Source organism: Neovison vison, chromosome 11, assembly GCF_020171115.1.
Source record: "Neovison vison isolate M4711 chromosome 11, ASM_NN_V1, whole genome shotgun sequence".
Classification (NCBI taxonomy): domain Eukaryota; kingdom Metazoa; phylum Chordata; class Mammalia; order Carnivora; family Mustelidae; genus Neogale; species Neogale vison.
Window position 1 is genome coordinate 102,852,386 of NC_058101.1, and position 19,849 is coordinate 102,872,234.

Consider the following 19,849-nt stretch of genomic DNA (forward strand, 5'->3'; position numbering starts at 1 on the left):
AGCCTTTATTTGCTCCACCTTTCATTCTAGATCCATTCTCCACACTTCTTCACCCTGTTCTCTGCCTCAGGAGGCTGGCTTCCATGTTCTCTGGCTTCAAGCTATTGAGCTAATGGGGAGTTCTGACAAGTTACCGGAGGGAAATAGTCAAGAATATTTATCCCTCTGTATTCTTCACTCAAAAATTATCTCAAGTTTGCTATATTCTTCTACTGAAGGTTAACACTTGTCTCCAGAAAGCCTCCTCTAACTACTCCCTTTTTCCAGCTGCTAATTTCTTTGGCTCTAAGGATAAAGAAAATATGCAAATGACCAATAAGCCCATGAAAAGATACTTGACATCATTAGTCTTTAGTGAAATGCAAATCAAAACCACAGTGAGATACCACCCAACTGTTGGCAAGGATATGGAGAAATTGGAAAGAAATTCTAGGCTGGTAGGAATGTAAAATGATGCACCTTCTATTGAAATCACGTTAGGAGTTTGGCAATTTCTTCAAAACATAAATGTAGTATTACATTATGACCAGCAATTCCATTCTTATGTAAATACCCAAAAAAATATAAAACAAGAGCTCAAAGAGATCATACTTGTATGCCAGTGTCGATAGCACCACTATAGCCAAAAGGTGGAAACAACCCAAGTATCTATCAACAGATGAATGAATAAACAGAATGTGGTATATACATATAGTGTAATATTATTCAGCCTTAAAAAAGAATGAAGTTCTGATATATGCTACAACATGGGTGAACCGTAAAAACATCATGGTAAGTTGGAATAAGCCAAACACTAAAGGACAAATATTCTTTGATTCCACTTAAATAGACCATCCAGAATAGGCAAATTCATGGAGACAGAAAGTAAATTGTTCTAATGGGCTGAGAGAGGAGAGAATGGGAGTTTTTCTTAATCCGTACAGAGTTTCTCTTTGGGATGATAAGAAATTTTGGAAATAACTACTGGTGACAATTGTACACTATTGTGAATGTACCCAATGCCACTAAATTGTACACCTAAAAATGGTTAAAATAGCAATTTTTGAAAAGTTCGAGGGTTTGATATGTTCAGACTATCCTACTGTCACAGTTCATCTGAGCCCTACAATTTTTGCTCATATAGTAGTATAGATTCTTTCATAAGAGCTCTTCTGATCAGGGCTCATCTTTTTCCCTTGTTAGTATTGAAATACACACGCACACGCGCGCATGCGCACACACGCACACAGACACACAGTGATTTCCAAGCAAGTAAGGTTTTCTTCTGAGTTGAAATCAGTGCACTGCAGCTGGCAGAGTCCTATTTTGAAAGATTAAGAGAGTCCAGTTGAATGCTGTGAAAAGGAAGTAGAGGTGCCAATTCTAGTTAGCATAGTTACAGATTATCTTTACAAAAGTTTATGGTTTCTGTGCCAAACCCATATTTGGGCTAAGGAATTTTTTACTCATGAAACAGTAGATGCTGATATAATTTTCCCAATTTTACATCTTCTGTTACAATCTAATAAAAGAGCTAGACTGAAATCCAACAAATAAAAATATTAAGTAAAATAGACTATAGCTCAATAAAAGAAAAGGGTCCTTAATATTCAATTTAACAAGTAGCAAAATATCATTGAGCAACTGCAAGAAAGGAAAAAAATGAGCTACTAATCTAGTGTGTGACAGTATCAAAATCATCTGTTTGACTTAGAAATTAGAACCAGAGTGTCTTTTGTAATACAAATATGAAAGATTTACTCTATAATGGTCAAGTGTTTTGAATATATTGTCTAAAATGACATAGGAGAAAGCAAAATAGATCTGAGAATTATAGCTTATTTGTGTACCTGACTAACTATAATTGGAAGATACATGATCCCATTTTACTTATGTATTCACTATTTTCTGTAATTACAACTGATTAGCAATTTATTGGTTTCTTTGTAATTACCACTTCATAAGTCTCTTGTATTTGGCCTAGCTACCATGCTAAATAACACGAGGAAACCTTTAGAATCTAACATTTCTTAGCTAGCTAAAATATTGCTTTCCCCTGAACAGGGCAAAAAAGGAGGACTACAACGATCCTAATTTAGAGTACCACATAGGACTTCTCTAAGTCATACTGAATCTCACTTGTCAGTTAATCTTTAATTCACCTTATACTTACAGGTTAAATAAAGAAGTGAGCTATTATATAATCAAGCACATCCAGATATTCTGAGAACAATGTCAGGTCAGCGTCAAGGAATGTCAGGTAGTCTCAAGTGAGTTAAGTAAAGTCCTAAGTCTCTGAGTTGTATACTACTGCTCCAAGGGTGGGTCAGATTTTGTGTTGTTCCTTGCTGCTGCATGACTAAGTTTAATTTGACAAGCTAAAAAAATGCAGACTGTATGTATTTGTAGGGTTAATGGGAGTAGGAAGACCACTCTATCAAAACAAGTGTAAAGTCAATTCAGGCTTCATGTAACATTTGAAATGAGAAAGATGGCAAGGTCTCATTCTTATCTCACTGCAGAAATAATCATCTTTTTAAAACTCACATGAGAGGGGCACCTGGGTGGCTCAGTAGGTTAGGCCTCTGCCTTCGGCTCAGATCATGATCTCTATGTCCTGGAATCGAGCCCCATATCGGGCTCTCTGCTCAACAGGGAGCCTGCTTCCCCTCTCTCTCTGCCTATCTCTGTCTCTGTGTCAAATAAATAAATAAAATATTTAATAAATAAATAAATAAAAATTTAAAAATAAAAATAAAACTCACATGAGAAACTGCATCTTCAATTGCTAAACCTGATTTTGATTTCTTGGGCATAGAAGGAAAACATACCAGCATGATCTGTACAGAAAGCACCATAAAGGATAACTCTTATGAAACTGACATGTGCTGAATTAATCTCAGCGCTCATGTACAAATCTGTATATACTCAGATCAATAGGGGGAGGCAGAGATAAATCCATCATTCAAATTACAGATTAAATGAACTCACAAGAAGGAGCATTGTTATATCCTTGAGCAGATTACTCATATTAAAGGAAATTTTTATTTTTAACATTAACAGATACTACCTAAGGAAAAATATATGGGTTGTTTTGATAAAGCAACCATTTCACTACCCCACTCCCAACCCAAGTTCAATGTCTCATGTATCTCCGCTGGACAAAATGCCATCGTATTTTTCTTTCCCAGAAGTAAATTATAATATTTAAGGAGAATGTTAACACCACATTGTTAAACCACCGCATGCTTTAATGTGTTAGTGGTTACTTTTTTTCTTCCCTGTGGGGCAAGAATGTAGTGAGATCCAACTCTAGGGCTAATGATGGTTGTCAGACTAGAAGATGGCCAACAACAGGGACCAGAACAAAATGAAAGTTAGTGTTTCTCTATCTTTAGAACATTCTTAAGAAAAACTGTAAACCTCATATTGCTGTGTTAGTCACTGAAATGCGTAAGACTTTATAAATAATTACCCTGGCTGGATTATATTTTGTATTTATAAGACCACTAAAATTTTATCCCTGCCAGTGTACCACATTCAAAAGCTTATCTAAGAAAGAAACTGAAGGAATCTTTGCATTTCACTTGGTCTTGTCAACCCTTTGGGAAATATTAGGAACATCTTGTCTTTCGCTTAAAATGGTATAATCTTGGCATAAAATCAGTGCTTTTCTTTTGTCATCAAAAGAAATATTCAGGAGCAGGCGCTCCTGGGTGGCTCAGTCATTAAGTGTCTGCCTTTGGCTCAGGTCATGATCCCAAAGTCACGGGATCAAGCCCCACGTTGGGCTCTCTGCTCGGCAGGGAGCCTGCTTCTCCCTTTCCCACTCCCCCTGCTGCTCTTCCCTCTCTCACTGTGTCTCTCTCTGTCAAATAAATAAATAAAATCTTAAAAAAAAATTATTCATCTGAGAACATAAGAGCCAGTGGCAATAATAAACCATGTGCGCTATTATTGATATTATTCTTTCCTTTAAAACAAAACAAAGCCAAATAAAACAAAACAAAATAGAAAAGAGTCAAACGTGTATTTCTGAGTAACAGTTGATTCAGAAACATAGATGAGAGATGACTTTTGGGAAGGTTCCATGACCGCACAACGTGAGTACCTGATACTTTCTACATGTGGCATGTAGGAATTAAATTTATAATATGGCATCTGTTATCAACTGCAGATAATCAGATCTGTAATAGGAAACCATGCTATTGCAGCTATATTTTTATATAAGAGAACAGTCCAGTTGTGTTTATTCAGCCTTCCCCGTAGGCCAGGGGTATTTGGTTTGGGAATGTTAGGTTGGAAGTCAGTCTGTACTGCAGTGATGGGAGGCTTCCACACTCTCAACCCATGGCAAGAGTGCTCACAGGGGACCAGGTGACTCTGAAAACACTTTCAGCCAATTCAGTATGTGTTATCCCCATAGTAAACTTCTCTGGCTCCAGATGATATCTACCTAGTTCTTCAGATCAATATAATAATTTTAAACCACTTTGTATGAGATCTCTTACCTGTCAGAAAATGTATTAGGCCTCTTTATATTGTACCTTAAGCATTCTGGTGAAGAATGGGAAGTGAATTTCTTTTATGAGTTCTAAATATGCAAGGAATTCTTTCTTGGTCTTGTTAGACACATAAGCACTGGCTATCGTTAAACTTGGCATTCTTCCTGGCTTATTCCTCACCTTCTTGTCAGCAAATGTTTTGGTCTGTGGGGTTACATCAGATTATAAGGAAACATTTTAGATATTAATGTGACTTGAACACACTAGACATAATATGATGCTTACAAGTAACAGTGAAACGTCTTGTGTATAGCTCTGCATTTATTAAATATTGGGGGATAACTTACTTTAAAAGACCACCCGGCTACAACCTGCCCGATAGAGCCCCAGTTCTCATAGCTTTTCAAAGGTTTTGTGAAGTAAAAAGCAGTGTGGAAGTTGTAGTAAAGAGAGCCTTAAGACACCTAACCAGACTTTGTTTTTTAAACATCTCCATTGGATGTATTATGTGTGCAAGCAATTTTTAAAAAGAGGGAACTAATTTCAGGTTTTTAGGAAAAACTGCCAAGTCATCATCTGAATCTTGTGATCTCTGGCACCTATATTCATGACCTGTCCCAAGATGAAAGTTATCTTGTCTTAGTATGTGTTATTCTACATACCCACCCTGTCCTCCACAGTTTAATTAATTACTCCTTACCACAGGAATGTTCTAGCTGAATAACAAACTAACCATAGTTGCCCTCCCACTTGACCTACAGAGGTTGGAACTTGGCCATGATCCATCAGAGCTCTAACTGTTTTGAATCTGAGTTTTTATTGTATACATTCTTTTCAGAGCATAGTATACTGTATGTAATATGACCAGTGGTTGAGACACAGTATGGGTTTACTGTTCTCAGTTGTCTAGTGTAAACGCAAGTTGATAAATGATTGTTGCTGAAATTCTGGTCCCAAATATCACAGATCAAAGGAAAATGTACCACGAGGCTCAGTAGAGCTCCTAACATATGGTGGTATTAGATGGTGGAATTTTATCAGAAGAGGCTTAGCGTCTGATATGAGTCAGTATGCTTTTTTCTGTTAGAATAAGAACTGTTTTCAAAAAACAAAAACAAACAAAACAAAAAACAACTTTATGTCATGTCTAAAAACTTTTTCTCCTATTTTCTTACTGTCAACTTCAAAAAAATGTTCCACATAGCCATTCCTAAGAGGGCTTGTTTGAAATTAAAGCTATTGTTAAACCTAATCTGTAAATCTAGAGGAAGACCCCAGGTACCATATGGATAAACACTAGGTTCCTATTACCATATGGATAAACACTATCAACTCTCATAAATTAAAAATTAAATAGATTAGTATAAAGGAAAACTTCTAAACCAAGAGCCCATCATGACTTTTAGAAAGTCTTTGAATGAATTAAAATTACCTGTAAAATGTTATACAAGTGTGTCATTTTTTGAAAGAGACTAGATCCCTAGATTTCATCTAATTGCTGAAAGTATATGTAACCTAGTAAACAGTAAAAGTTATTAGTATACCTTACTGCTCTATTATAAACAGTTCATCATAAACACTGTGAAGCCTACCTTACAATCCATTTGGGGACAAATATGCTGTTTAAGTTTAAATCTGTACAATTGTGAGGTGACATAAATGACTCTCCTATTAATTGATCAATAGGGGGAAGAGGAAGAGAGGAAAGAAGGAAACTAGCTTATAGTATTTAATATGAACCAAGCACTTATACATATGATATCTAATTTAATCCTCCCAACAACACTGTATCTATGCTATTCAAGTATATTACTATTACATATTTAACAGGTAAGGACACTAAGGCCAAAAATGCTGAGTTATTTACCCAAGTTCCCATAGCTAACCAGTGGCAGAACCCTGATTCAAACTGTGCTAACTACAAAGTTCCTACACTTTTCTCCATACCACCCAGTCTGTTTGAATGAAATGATGAGTTATTTCACATTCTTGACTAGTGACAACAAATTATATTAAAAATTATTATGTGTCCTATCACCCTGCTAGCTAGATCTGGAATTCTCTCATCTCTACTAGTCGGTTCACCGTACCTCAGGCCTGACTCACCACAACTTCCAATGCCTCTAACTGCAATCCCCTTGCCCCAGTTTTACCCCACAATTAAGGTGAGCTTTTTGAAATGTAAATCGGATCTTTGTCAAAATGCTTCTGTGACTTTTTGTTGCCTTCAAAATAAAATTCAAATCCTACTCACCATCTGTAAGGCCTTCATGATCTGGACTTTGCTTTGTGTTCCAAGTTCATCCCTCACTGCTCTTTCCTCACCCTCTTAGATTCCAGCCATAATTAACTACCTGTAGTTCCTATCTCTTGTCTTTTTGTACTTCTATTTGGAGCATTCTTCCCACTTCTATTCACCTGGGGAATTCCCATTTGTCTTAAATAGCTGTTTATATAAAGAACTATTTCTTACCTCCTCAGATGTTATACTAAATACCCTTCCCAAGTGCTCATATCTTTTAGTTTTATAATGACATTGGGATGATTATAATATATAGAATTTCCGTGTGCATTAGATAAGAACCCATCCTTCCTTTAGTGAGCGCAGTACCACGTAAGGGCACAAAGTTTGGAAAGGAGAGGATGGGCTACATTTCATGCTCCACTTACCCCTTTTTCAGGTTCTCTCATGCAGTGCACAATTTGTATAACCATGTATGATGGCTCTATATAGCATTTATCAAATGGTATTTTAATTGCCTCTTCCCTTCTCTGCATCTCCAACTAAACTCCAAGCTCATTGAGGACAAGGATTATATTATATTCATTGTTGTATCCCTGGCTCCCGGCATCGTGCTTGTGAAGTAGAAAGCACCAATAAATATTTGATGTTTGAATTAATGACTAAGTTAATGAATGAACACATGAAAAATAATAGTTTGCTGTAGACTGCACATTTGTAGAAATCAGTGAAAAGAGAAAGACAAAAGAAAAAATACTAATATCAGCTACTAGTTTAATTCAAGACAACAAACATTAAGTGCTCACATGATGGAACTATTATGAGAAAACAGAAAGGAGAAAGGCATAGTCCTTTGCCCTCAAAAAACTTACAATCTAGTTAGAAAGATAAGACGTGTACTCAACCAATTAAAACTCAAAGCAGAATGTATCATGTGCTATGTGAAGTTTATAATTAAAGTTCTAGAAAATCAATGAGAAGGAAGAAATTTCTTTTTGGGTTCCTAAATCTTCATGGAGAAGATGATAACAGACCTTGAATTATGAGTAGAATTTCAGTAAGGAAATGTTGTGAGGAGGGCCATGTTCAGGAAGGAACATTCCAGGCAAAGGAAATAGCACATGCTGGTTGGAAAGCACAGAGCTTCTTTGAAGAGCATTCTAGCTATAGACAAGCTGGAAAGCTAGAAGAGTCTGGAAGTAGATGACCTTGAATGCTATACTAGGAGTTTACATGTGATAGTGAGGCACTTTTAAAGGTTTTTAAGAAGGAAAGTAATACTACGCTGTATTTTAGAAAGTCATTTGGCAAATTACTTTTAGTGTCTTCCCTCTCCTTTGCCCTTGATCCCAATAAAATGGAAGTTTTTAAACACCAAAAACCGGAGACCAGTCAAAGAATTTCACTCTCTCTGTATTCCCAGTCTATTCCAATGCTAGGTTCTTCCCAGTTTCTACCTTTATACCAATCTTGTCTCAAGCTTGCAATCTCCTGCTCTCTAAATAGTTTGTAAGCCCCCACTTAGCAAAGCTCTCATGGCTCTGAGAAAAGGAAATCAGAGTTTGTCTGAGATTGATAGCCAAAGTCCTACAACTTTAAAAAGGACATTGGGGAAATGGCCTCACTGTTTTTGTCATGTGATTCAAGGCATCTGGTAACATTCTGTCACTATCTTTTCTTACTTTATTCAGGACACTAAGAGACAATCTTCTCATTAATCTTTAACTTACATGTTAATAAATGCATGTATTTATAAAGTGAGCAAATAAGCATAAATCTAAAATGAAGAATTTCTTTTGTCCTTAAAATATAAAGAAATTTTAGACTTAATGTTATCAAAATGAAATTTTCAGGAAGGATTTTATGGGTACTATATGTTGTCCTTCCTGACTATAGAGAAGCAAGCTATTCCTTGGAAAGGATCCATAGATCTTGAGTCACCTTGCTTAATGGCAATCCCCCTTAGGAAGGAAACATCTCTATACAATAGTGTTAGGGTCTCAGGATTTCCTGAGGGCCTCCATATTGCTCTGTGTAGGCAGCAGAGTGCCAAGCAAATGGAAAAGGAAAAAAACTAAAAGCACAAGAACCAGTTAGGAATTAATCCAAGAGTAATTAGGATCTAAAATGGAGTAGGAGCAGAGGAATGGAAAAGAAGGAATGAATCCAAGACAATCACAGAGAGAACTGACACAGCTTTGTACCTAAATGAACATGGAGCCAAAGTCAAAAGTCAAAAATATACCTTGGCTAATTGAATTTAAACTTTTAAAAAAGGTTTTTTTAAATCAAAGATAACCTTAAAATTTCCAGATTGGGGGTTTTTGGGGAGGTTGCTGATACCTTTAATAGAGATTAGGACGAGAAAGTCGATTTGGAGGGAGTCTGATGAATTTTGGACATACTGAGTTTAAAGTGCTAATGGGAAATGAAGACTAAAACATCAATTAAGGATTTAGAGGTTAGACTAGAATTCGGAGAATTAAAACAGGATGTGTAAACACATAGAATCCTTCTACTTACGAAATAAGCACTTAGTATTTTACAATACAGAAAAAAGTAGAGTTTTCTTTCTTATAATTAAATATAATAGCTTGTAAATGCATTATTCCAGAATAGAAGACAAATTCCAGCTGATGGGCTCAACAACAGACTGTCAAAAGACCATTAAAAGATATAACTAAAATTTATTTCAGGAAATTGTAAAAATCCATTGTCTCCATTATAAACTAGTTTATAATTTTTTTAAAAAAATTGCTTTAGGGCACATGATTGGTAGAAGAGATCAACGAAGAAAACAAGAGATCAAAGGAAGATGGAAAGGGAAGGAGGGAAAACACCATTTGACATGTGCACCATGGGTCTTCAGAAAGTTGTTTTTAAAGATTTGTTTATTTACTTGAGAGAGAGAGAGAGAGAGAGAGAGTGCACTAGTGAGTGGGGTTGGGGGGAATGAAGAGGGAGAGAGAGAGAATCTTAAGCAGACTCACTGCTAAGCACAGAGCCCAACTCGGAACCTTATCTCACTGTCCTGAGATCATGACCTGAGCTGAGAATTTTGAAAAGAGGAAAGTATAATTAAATATGTCAGATGATGCTGATGGGTAAAGTAAGATTCAAGGTGAGTCTTAAAAATTGGATTTGGCAGTGTGACAAAGTGGAGATTGTTGCTGACCTTTCTAAGAGTATTTTAGGGGAGTGATGGAGACAAAAGTTTTGGAGTAGATTCAAGAGAGAATAGGCTTTCTGCAAAGAAATGAAGAGATAAAACAAATATATAGATTACAGTAAACTTAAAAACCATACTTCAGTCATAATGTGTGAACCTTGTTTGGATCCTGATGCAAATAAACAGATTGTAAATATAGATAAGTGGGGGATGGGTGGATGGGTGGATAGATGGATGGACGGATGAATGCAAAGATGACATTTATGAAGTCATCTTTGACTTCATAATTGAAGTAATTGGAAATGTGAATACTTACTAAATAATCAAAGGATTATTGTTAATATTTTCTAGATGTATAATGATACTGTGGTTATATTTTTAAGTATTTTTGTTTCAAGGATACATATTTATGTACAAAATGATACATGAGATTTACCTCAAAATAATGGTTGTAGTCAAGAGGAGTGAGTGGAAGGAGCAAATGAAATAAATTATCTGAGCTGTAATTACTGAAACTGGGTTTTGGGTACCTAGGGGCTCATTATACCATTCTTGTCTATTTATATATATATATATTTTTTCAATTTATTTATTTTCAGAAAAACAGTATTCATTATTTTTTCACCACACCCAGTGCTCCATGCAAGCCGTGCCCTCTATAATACCCACCACCTGGTACCCCTACCTCCCACCCCCCCGCCCCTTCAAACCCCTCAGACTGTTTTTCAGAGTCCATAGTCTCTCATGGTTCACCTCCCCTTCCAATTTACCCAAATTCCCTACTCCTCTCTAACACCCCTTGTCCTCCATGCTATTTGTTATGCTCCACAAATAAGTGAAACCATATGATAATTGACTCTCTCTGCTTGACTTATTTCACTCAACATAATCTCTTCCAGTCCCGTCCATATTGCTACAAAAGTTGGGTATTCATCCTTTCTGATGGAGGCATAATACTCCATAGTGTATATGGACCACATCTTCCTTATCCATTCATCCGTTGAAGGGCATCTTGGTTCTTTCCATAGTTTGGCGACTGTGGCCATTGCTGCTATAAACATTGGGGTACAGATGGCCCTTCTTTTCACGACATCTGTGTCTTTGGGGTAAATACCCAGGAGTGCAATTGCAGGGTCATAGGGAAGCTCTATTTTTAATTTCTTGAGGAATCTCCACACTGTTCTCCAAAGAGGCTGCACCAACTTGCATTCCCACCAACAGTGTAAGAGGGTTCCCCTTTCTCCACATCCTCTCCAACACATGTTGTTTCCTGTTTTGTTAATTTTGGCCATTCTAACTGGTGTAAGGTGATAGCTCAATGTGGTTTTAATTTGAATCTTCCTGAGGGCTAATGATGATGAGCATTTTTTCATGTGTCTGATAGCCTATATATATTTTTTTGACTTTTTTAATAAAAAAGGTAAAGAGAGAGAGAATGGGGAGACATAAGACGGAGATAGAAACTATATAGGCAACAGAAAATTAAAACTACAACTATTTAGAAAAAAACTACAATTATTTATATATCTACTTATACAACACAAACTATTAAAAATGTTTTTTTAAGATACAGTCTTATATACAACATAGTATGGATTGTGGATATCCCAGACACCATTAGGATAGCTCTCCTTAACAAAACAAACGTGGATTTAATAAAATTTAATTAATAAATCCTAGGCCATATATTGGCTGTTTATATACATGCTCCCATTTTTTCCTTATTGCATAAATAACCATTTTACAGTATATAACATTCTACATTAATACCCTGGAATTAACAGTTTTGCTCCTTACTTGTCACTAGTGCCTATGGTAAGGCGTAAGATGATTGCTGACCTTATGTTCACCTTCTTGCTTTTGCTCTGCTGCGGACTTTACTTCTGTGAGTCAAATGAGAGTGTAATTACTGCTTAATTGTTATTAGATGTTATTGCTTAATTGTTATTGGATGTTATTACTATGAAAACCAGTTGTGCACCTTATTTAGTACTCTCTTTTCAGCATTAATGAGATATAACTGATACATAGGAATTATATATATATTAAAAGTATACAACTTGATGTTTTGGTATATGTATGCATTATAAAATAATCACCACAATCAAACAAATTAACATGTCATCACCTCACATAATCAGCATTTTCTTTCTTTTTCTTCTTAGCAAATTTTCAGCAAACAATATAGTATTATTATACTTGTAACTGTAATTGCCATGTTGTACATTAGGTCCCTAGGACTTCATCTTGCATTACTGGACCTTTGTACCCTTTGACCAACATCTGTCCATCTCCTTTCTCAAACCCCTTCACCCCTAACAACCACCATTCTACTCTCTGCTTCTATGACTCTGACTATTTTTGATTCCACATTATCAGCAAAATCATGCAGTATTTGTCCTTATGTGTCTGGTTTATATCATATAGCATAATGTTCTCTAGCTATACCCTTGATATCCCAAATGGCAGGAGTTTCTTTTTTATGGCTCAATAATATTCCCATGTGTGTTCATGTGTGCGTATCCATTATCCATCAATGGGCATAGGTTATTTCCTTATCTTGACTACTGTGACTAGTTTTGCAATGAACTTGGGAGTATAGATACCAAAATCCAGATTTCATTTCCTTTAGGTACATACTTAGAAGTTGGATTGCTGGATCATATAGTAGTTCTATTTTTAGTTTTTTAAAGAACCTCCACACTGTTTTCCATAATGGCCAAACCAATATACATTACTACTAAATGCATACAAGGGCTCCCTTAAGTAACTTATTTAAGAAGGTAAACTTATGTAGTACTTTAAGGAAAATAAGCGTTAGTGTGTTAATTATAAAATATCTAAATACAGAAGACTAGCAGAAGATGGGACACTTATCTCAGTTATGGAAAGAGCACAAGGATTGAAACAAAAATGACATTTCAAAATTATACTTGACTGTATAATCTAGGGAAAAGATCAGTGGCATATTAGGTAAATCATTCTTAACTTTTCCTAGTACTCCTTGTCACAGCTCTCATGTTTCTAACTGGGAGCACTGAGATGACCCCTTCAAGTGATCAAGACCTCAGAATTTATTAATGACCTCAGAATTTTTAAAATAATCAGGACAAGACAGCACTTGGGTTATTTTTAACCCAAGGCCACACTGTACTCTAGATTTGAAAATAATCCCATATTCTGTTTCTCATCTTACCTCATCCCACACTTACAGAGTTGTCCAGCCAAACTTAGAAATAGGTGCATAATTTGTGTGAGGTACCAGTCCAGTACCAACCAGAAATATAGTGCCAGAAATATTAAATGGACACCATATTTTCAGAATTGCAGGGGCTGAAGAGGATACATAGGACTAATACAACATCAGCCTCACAACCATAAAACCAAGAAAATAAAATTACTACAGCTATTCATTACAGGATAATTTGCCAGTTCCCTTACTCAGTTCTATGCCCAACCAAAAGTAATATATCCATGTCCCAAGTTTAGCAACATTTGGAGGGAAAGGAATGGACAAATAAAATGGAAGAGAGAAAAGGACCTCCATTTGAGCTTCCCCAGACTGTTAGTTCATGGTAATTGTCCAGTTCCCAAAACAAACTTAAAACTCACGAGGCCAAAGTTTCCCATCAAAAAATTTAATTGTCCTGCAATGTGCTCCTTTCAGAATCTTGCAGAAGCCAAATTTTCTTAGCTGCCTGTGGATTCTACCCAAGCCTGTGACCCAGGACACCCAGTGAGAAACAACATGATCCTGTTCTCTGCTTCTCTTAAATCTTACCCATACTCAGCCTTAATTTCTTGGCCTTAGTTATGCTATACCACTCTGTGGCAGATCAAAATATCCCTTTCCTCCACTCATTCTCCTCCTATAACAGATCTTGACTTCCACTGGACAAACATGCCAGCCTCTTAATCCAAGTTAAGATGAAAGAGAAAAACAAAAAGGAGTGCCACCCACAAGAGCCTGCCACTTTCAGACAGTGCTCTTTTGAGGTGTGTCTACCTAAGCCCTAGAAATGAAAAGAACAACCAGATTCTCCTAACCAGAGGAATGACAAAAATGCAAGAGCTTTGCCTTTTCCACATGGGAGTACTTCCCACAAGAAATGCAGCTGTCCTGCCATCTCTGAGTCCCAAAATCCTATCCCACCAAATATCAGATCCTGCCAGCTCCACATGGGATGCTTACCTATAGATCTCAGCTGGTTGTGCAGTTGGAAGAACCCCATTCTCTACCCGTAGGACTTGGTCTCACAAATTCCAGCCCTCCAAACATGCCAGCCTCTTTAGCACAAGGTGACTTGCTCTCAACATGGGACTATTCTTACTAAAATTGCAGCTTGAGGTCTCAGACAAACCTCACCAGCAAATGAATCCCATTATCTAATAAAATTATTCTCAATGCTGGCTACACAATAGAATAACCCAGGAAACTTCAAAACAAGCAGATAAAGAACCTGATGTTGGGGCGATAGCCAGAAAAAAAAAAATTCTACTTATTACTGATCTGGAGTGGGTCTGGGTATCATTGTTGACCAAAAAAGCACCCAGATGAGTCTGACAGCTCCATAACCACTGGTCCAATATGACATCCTGCCACTTCTGCCAAGGATATTGCTCAGTGAGTCTAGGTTTGTGACTTCTGTTTGAAGTCCGGCCTCTCCCAAAGCTGCAGCTGCAGGCTACTCTGATTCTTTTTTTTTTTTTTAAGAGATTTTATTTATTTATTTGACAGAGAGAGAGAGAGATCACAAGTAGGCAGAGAGGTAGGCAGAGAGAGAGAGAGAGAGAGAGAAGCAATTTCCCCGCCGAGCAGAGAGCCCGATGTGGGTCTCGATCCCAGGACTCTGAGATCATGGTCTGAGCCGAAGGCAGAGGCTTTACCCCACTGAGCCACCCAGGTGCCCCTACTCTAGATTTTTAATCACCAAAGTCCAGTACGCTGTATGTTAACACCTTAAAGCTACCAAAGCCCTGCCAGATGAAGAGTGAAAGATGGATGAAACACAGAACTCTGTGTGCCTGGTTCTCCTGTGCTCCACCACCTGTCTTCTCCGAGTGGTGTGGCTTTTTTCACATGGAAACCACCCCGGACATTCACAGCCCTTTCCCCTCTCCCTAACCTGTCAGGCTACAGCCACAGAGAACACAACTGTAGCTATCGCATCTGAGTTCCCACTCCCTTCAGGAGTCAATAAGAGGGATGGGAGGGAGGAACAGCTTCCTTTAACCCCTGTTAAGTTCAGAGGTACCCCAAACTTCTACTTGTATAATCACCTACTACTTGAGGTTATTTGTTCCTATCTCCTCCACTGATCTATAAGCACTGAAAAAACTGGAACAGTGCATGGTACTCAGTAAGTACTCACTAAAATGTTTGATCAATGAATGAATGAATGAAGAGGAAATGCTGCCATGGTAGGAGTGGAAAAGATCCAGTCATGCCTTCACTCTTAGACCCCCTATTTAACATGAGTACTTGCAACCACAGGCAGAGCAGAACTCAAAATCCTAAACTGAAAACTCAACATTGGCTCTTTGTCTTTACTTAAGCACAGCCTTGCTTTTCAAGGCACCAAAACATTTGCCATCTCCTTGTATTCTGCTTCTGCTTTTCTTCTTAGACCTCCCACATAGCACCACCCTAATTGTTCCAAAGAGCTCTCTTCTGCCTGCTTTGCCTTCACCATTTCCAGCTCAATGGCAGACTAGTTGTTATGTCCCTCCTTAAAATAATCATGGAAACTCTTTCTAGCTCTACAGCATAGTGTCAGAGAGATTAAGTTAAATGTACAGTAGGAAGTCCTTCCTTCCTTGCTTTCTGACTTCTACAGTGTTTTGAGTACTCAATGCTAAGACTGCTTATCCACAAGATTTTTTTCAATAACAGTAGTTTATCTTAGAGTTCCGGCTTCTGCGTTAATTGTATTGCTACATGTGGGAGAATGAAGCAAAGATGTTTCAGTAATCATATGGTACCAGGGGCTGTGCTGCCTGCGCTTGACTCAGAGCAGATGAATCTAGCTCCTCTGCTGTTAAGGACTCAGGTTCAAAGAAACAAGCAAGAACAGCATGGAGACCAGTTCACAGTAATAGTCTATCTCACTTGATAGCTTTTGAAATACAGATGCACTGTCTTTCTTCAACACTGATTACTATTAAAGATACTTCCAGGTGGCTAAAAGAGTATTGGCTCTGAAATGTAAATGGCCATTGAATCTATTAAGGCACTGCAGAGAATGATGGAAAAGATCAGTGGGGTCAGCAGTATTAAGGTCCATTTTTGTGAGTTGTTTTGAGGATTGTTAAAGACCCTAGTCCAGCAATGTCTATTGCATCTAGTTACTGATACCTTTATCTTGTTGGCTCTACGTGGTATGTTCCAAAATACTGTCCTCAGACTTCCCACTTTAATATCATCTAGTGGGGTTTGTTTAAAACAACTACCACCACCACAATAAAAAACACTTTCTTGAGCCTAGATTAATAAAGCAGAATCCCTGGGGTTGAGGCCTTGAGCTTATCCTTAGCGAAACATTCAGCTTTTGAACCATGCAGTGTAGACCGCTTGCTTGAGACTTCACCAGCTGTTAAGCTTCACCCACTCCCAATAGCAGTATCAGCAGGTATTCATTTTTCTGGAGGGATCAGAGATCGAGTTTAACAAAGTAATTGAAAAGAACTTGAGGGCGCAAGTACCCAAGGAGAAGGAAGAGAACAAACACCCCCAAGGGAAGGGAGTAGAAATAGAATGCCAGAGTTTAAGAAAACCCTTCTTTCCTTCATCCTTTTGTCCCAGGTTATATGTCCTATGTCTTGGTTTAGTTCAGTCCAACAAGCATATATTGAGCCCCTGTCATGTACCAGGCACTAGGGATAAAAAGAAAGAGAACACCCTCACTGTCCTAGGAAAGCAGGCTCTTAAATTTAAATAAGCATGGTAAGCAAAAGACAGAGATTTGCCCAAGGAATTTTAGGGGCTAAGAAGAGAGGTTTGTAATGGAGACTTGGCATATAGGGAAGAAATTGCATGAGTAGGGAAATAAATAGAAATTAGGCAGATGGGGATGGGGGGGCGCTTTTGAGAAGGAACTAAAGGCTATCCAGGAGCTGGTGGGAAATAGTACATGTTCCCAACAAAGGGCAACCTGCACAACCAAAATGCTCTGCATCCTAAATTGACCTCATTTATGTTGGGATTGACAAGCAGTTCAGGACTGCTTTATCATAAGGTCAAAGGAGTGGAGAAAGATAACCAATGATCCTAGATAGGTAGACATGGGCCAAGTCAGGAAGATATATGTATGTCTTGTTGACCTTTCAAAATCCTTTTTTGCTAACCATCCAGAAAACCTCTTGGATGTCCTTGGATGACCTCTTGGAATCCTTCAAATTCATTCCAAGTTTATGGTCTCAAACTGTTCATTATGGTTGCTCCAGGAACATGTTACAGCAAGTTTATGGCCCTTTCTGGGACATTACAGGAGAATTGCAACAATTAATAAAGGGACAGTAGTATCAAAAATTGTTCAATATAGATTTGAGAATGTTTTAACTATCACTGGAAAGATACATGAAAAATTGTAATGATCTCTGGAGAGGGAAATTGAGAGGAGAGGTAGGAGGAATTTACATCTCACTGTATACTTTTTGTACTGTTTGACTATTACATTCAAATATCATATATTATAAAATATTATATATAATATATATTCAAAAATTATACATACCATGTATATTTATTGCCTCTTCCAACAAGCTTAAAAGAGAACTAAAGAGACACATTTATTCTATAGTGTAAAGATCCTATCAACATGTTAAATTTGATTTGATTAATATTGAAAACCCAAAATAGTGATTCACTGATATAACAATGATAGTAATAGTATTATTAAAGAAGTTTTATCTTTCACAGCTTGAGGGGAAAAAATGGGGTTGGAGAAATATAGATTTTGTATATCCTCTATAAATTTGCCTCTCCCCTTTTTTTTTCAGTTTGCAGCACATCTTGTGAAGATGAAATATCCAAGAATCTGCATTCTAGATGGTGGCATTAATAAGATCAAGCCAACAGGCCTTCTCACCATCCCATCTCCTCAAATATGAAGAACCAAGACTGTGACTATGAAAAGGACAGAGTGATATCAGCTCCCAACTGCCCAACTCTTCATGGCCTCGCTACTCGAAGACAGAGCTAGACTTCCAGATTGTTGCATTTCCATAAAGTTTTATCACAAAACATTTTTTTAAAATCTTATAACTCACATGTTCAGCTATCTAGGCACAAACTTGACTGTACATGTATTGCTGAAAGAATGTCCTTAACAGTGAAATCTGATCATGTATTTTTACCACAGTGCAACACAAAGCCAGAGGAATTCAGCTGACAAGGCAGATTTAGCATTATCAAGAAATCTCAATTGCACTGAAAAGTTGTCTCCAACTGCACTGACCAGACAGTCCTAACAAAGGTATTGTTTAGAAACATAGACTGAATGGGAGTTGGAATAATCTTTCCATGATAGTGAAAAGTAAAAAGCTATTTGCAATATATTCCTTATAAGTAAATGCTCTTTTTGGCAACTCATTTTTGGTCCAGACAGATCGTGTGTGTGTGTGTGTGTGTGTGTGTGTGTGTGTGTGTGTGTGGTTTGTTTAGAAGAATTTAGCCCACTGAAAAAAGTAATAATAATTTACTTCCAGGGAAATGAAAGTCAGAAACCATTCACATTAGAACATTTGTTCAGCTCCTGTGGCAGAGAAATCCAAAATAAGAGTGATTTACACAAACTAGAACTGTATTTCTCACATAAAAGCCTGCATAATAGGTTTAGAGCTAGTATGCTGTTTTCATAACCATCAAGAACTAAGGTAACTTCACATTGCTTTATCACCCTCAATACATGGTTTCTAGCTCATGGATCAAGATGGCTGCTCAGCTCACACCATTTATTCCATTTAGAAGGGTGGGAACCAAGGAGGAGGGAGAGGTGGAGGGGGAGAAAGAAATAGGGAGGGAGCAAATAAGAAAGGAGAGAAGGAAGAAAATGCTCTTTCTCTTTAAGGGCACAAACCAAAAGTTGCACATGTTACTTCTGCTTATACCCATTGGCCAGAACTTAGACATGTGGCCACACCTAACTATAAGGAAAACAAAATATAATCTTTGGCTGGGAGGTCATTTACCCAGGTAAAAATTTTATTCTTTTTTAAGTTTTAATTATTTAAAAAGTTTTTGAAACATTATTATTAAGATTATTAAAATTTATTATTACTGTGTGGGAAGAGTAGAACACATATTGTGGGATAACTAGCAGCCTCTGCATTATTCTAAATAGTAAGTACTGTACTTCATTGAATCTAACACATATCACAACAATGCAACCAAATCAACTGGACATACCATCAATTATAAGATGCATTCCCATTTCAGAAATGTGAAAAGATAATGTATCTTAGAATTATTGGACTATAGTACCTTTCTTGATTATCTTCGATTTTAACTGAACAGTGATGTTGTTATTGTTGTTTTCTTCTTTAACTTATATTTCTCTTCAGTGTTAGGAACTACCAAGGTGTAGAACATTTCAATAAGAGCCTCAATTCAACTCTCTGGCTATGGTTTTATTGTTGCTATTTTTTGGGGTTTTTTGCATCTACTTTTTTATTGAGATATAATTTACATACCATAAAATTTATCCTTTTAAAACATACATCTCAGTGGTTTTTAGTATATTCAGAAAATAGTGCAATCGTCACTACTAATTCCAGAACATTTTTATTCTCCAAAAAAAGAATCCTATAATTATTAGCAGTCATTCCCCATTAATTCCTCCCAAGGTCTTTGATTTATATGTTTACATATGACGTGAGTTAAGTATCCAACCTCATTCTTGCATGTGGACTTCAAGCTGTCCCAGAGGCTGTGTCATCTTATTTGTTTTGCTTAAT

The 19,849-nt window shown here is 37.1% G+C and overlaps 1 protein-coding gene across 3 annotated transcripts in view; it reads left to right on the plus strand.

Annotated features, from left to right (window-relative positions):
• Positions 1-18,482, plus strand: part of TBCK (TBC1 domain containing kinase) — a 234,693-nt gene extending 216,211 nt beyond the window's left edge. For all 3 annotated transcript variants that reach the window (XM_044224345.1, XM_044224343.1, XM_044224344.1), the window contains exon 26: positions 17,894-18,482. In XM_044224345.1, coding sequence (XP_044080280.1) covers positions 17,894-18,004 — 111 coding nt within the window. In that variant the 3' untranslated portion in view covers positions 18,005-18,482. The remainder of the gene's footprint in view (positions 1-17,893) is intronic.
• The last annotated feature ends 1,367 nt before the right edge of the window (positions 18,483-19,849 follow it).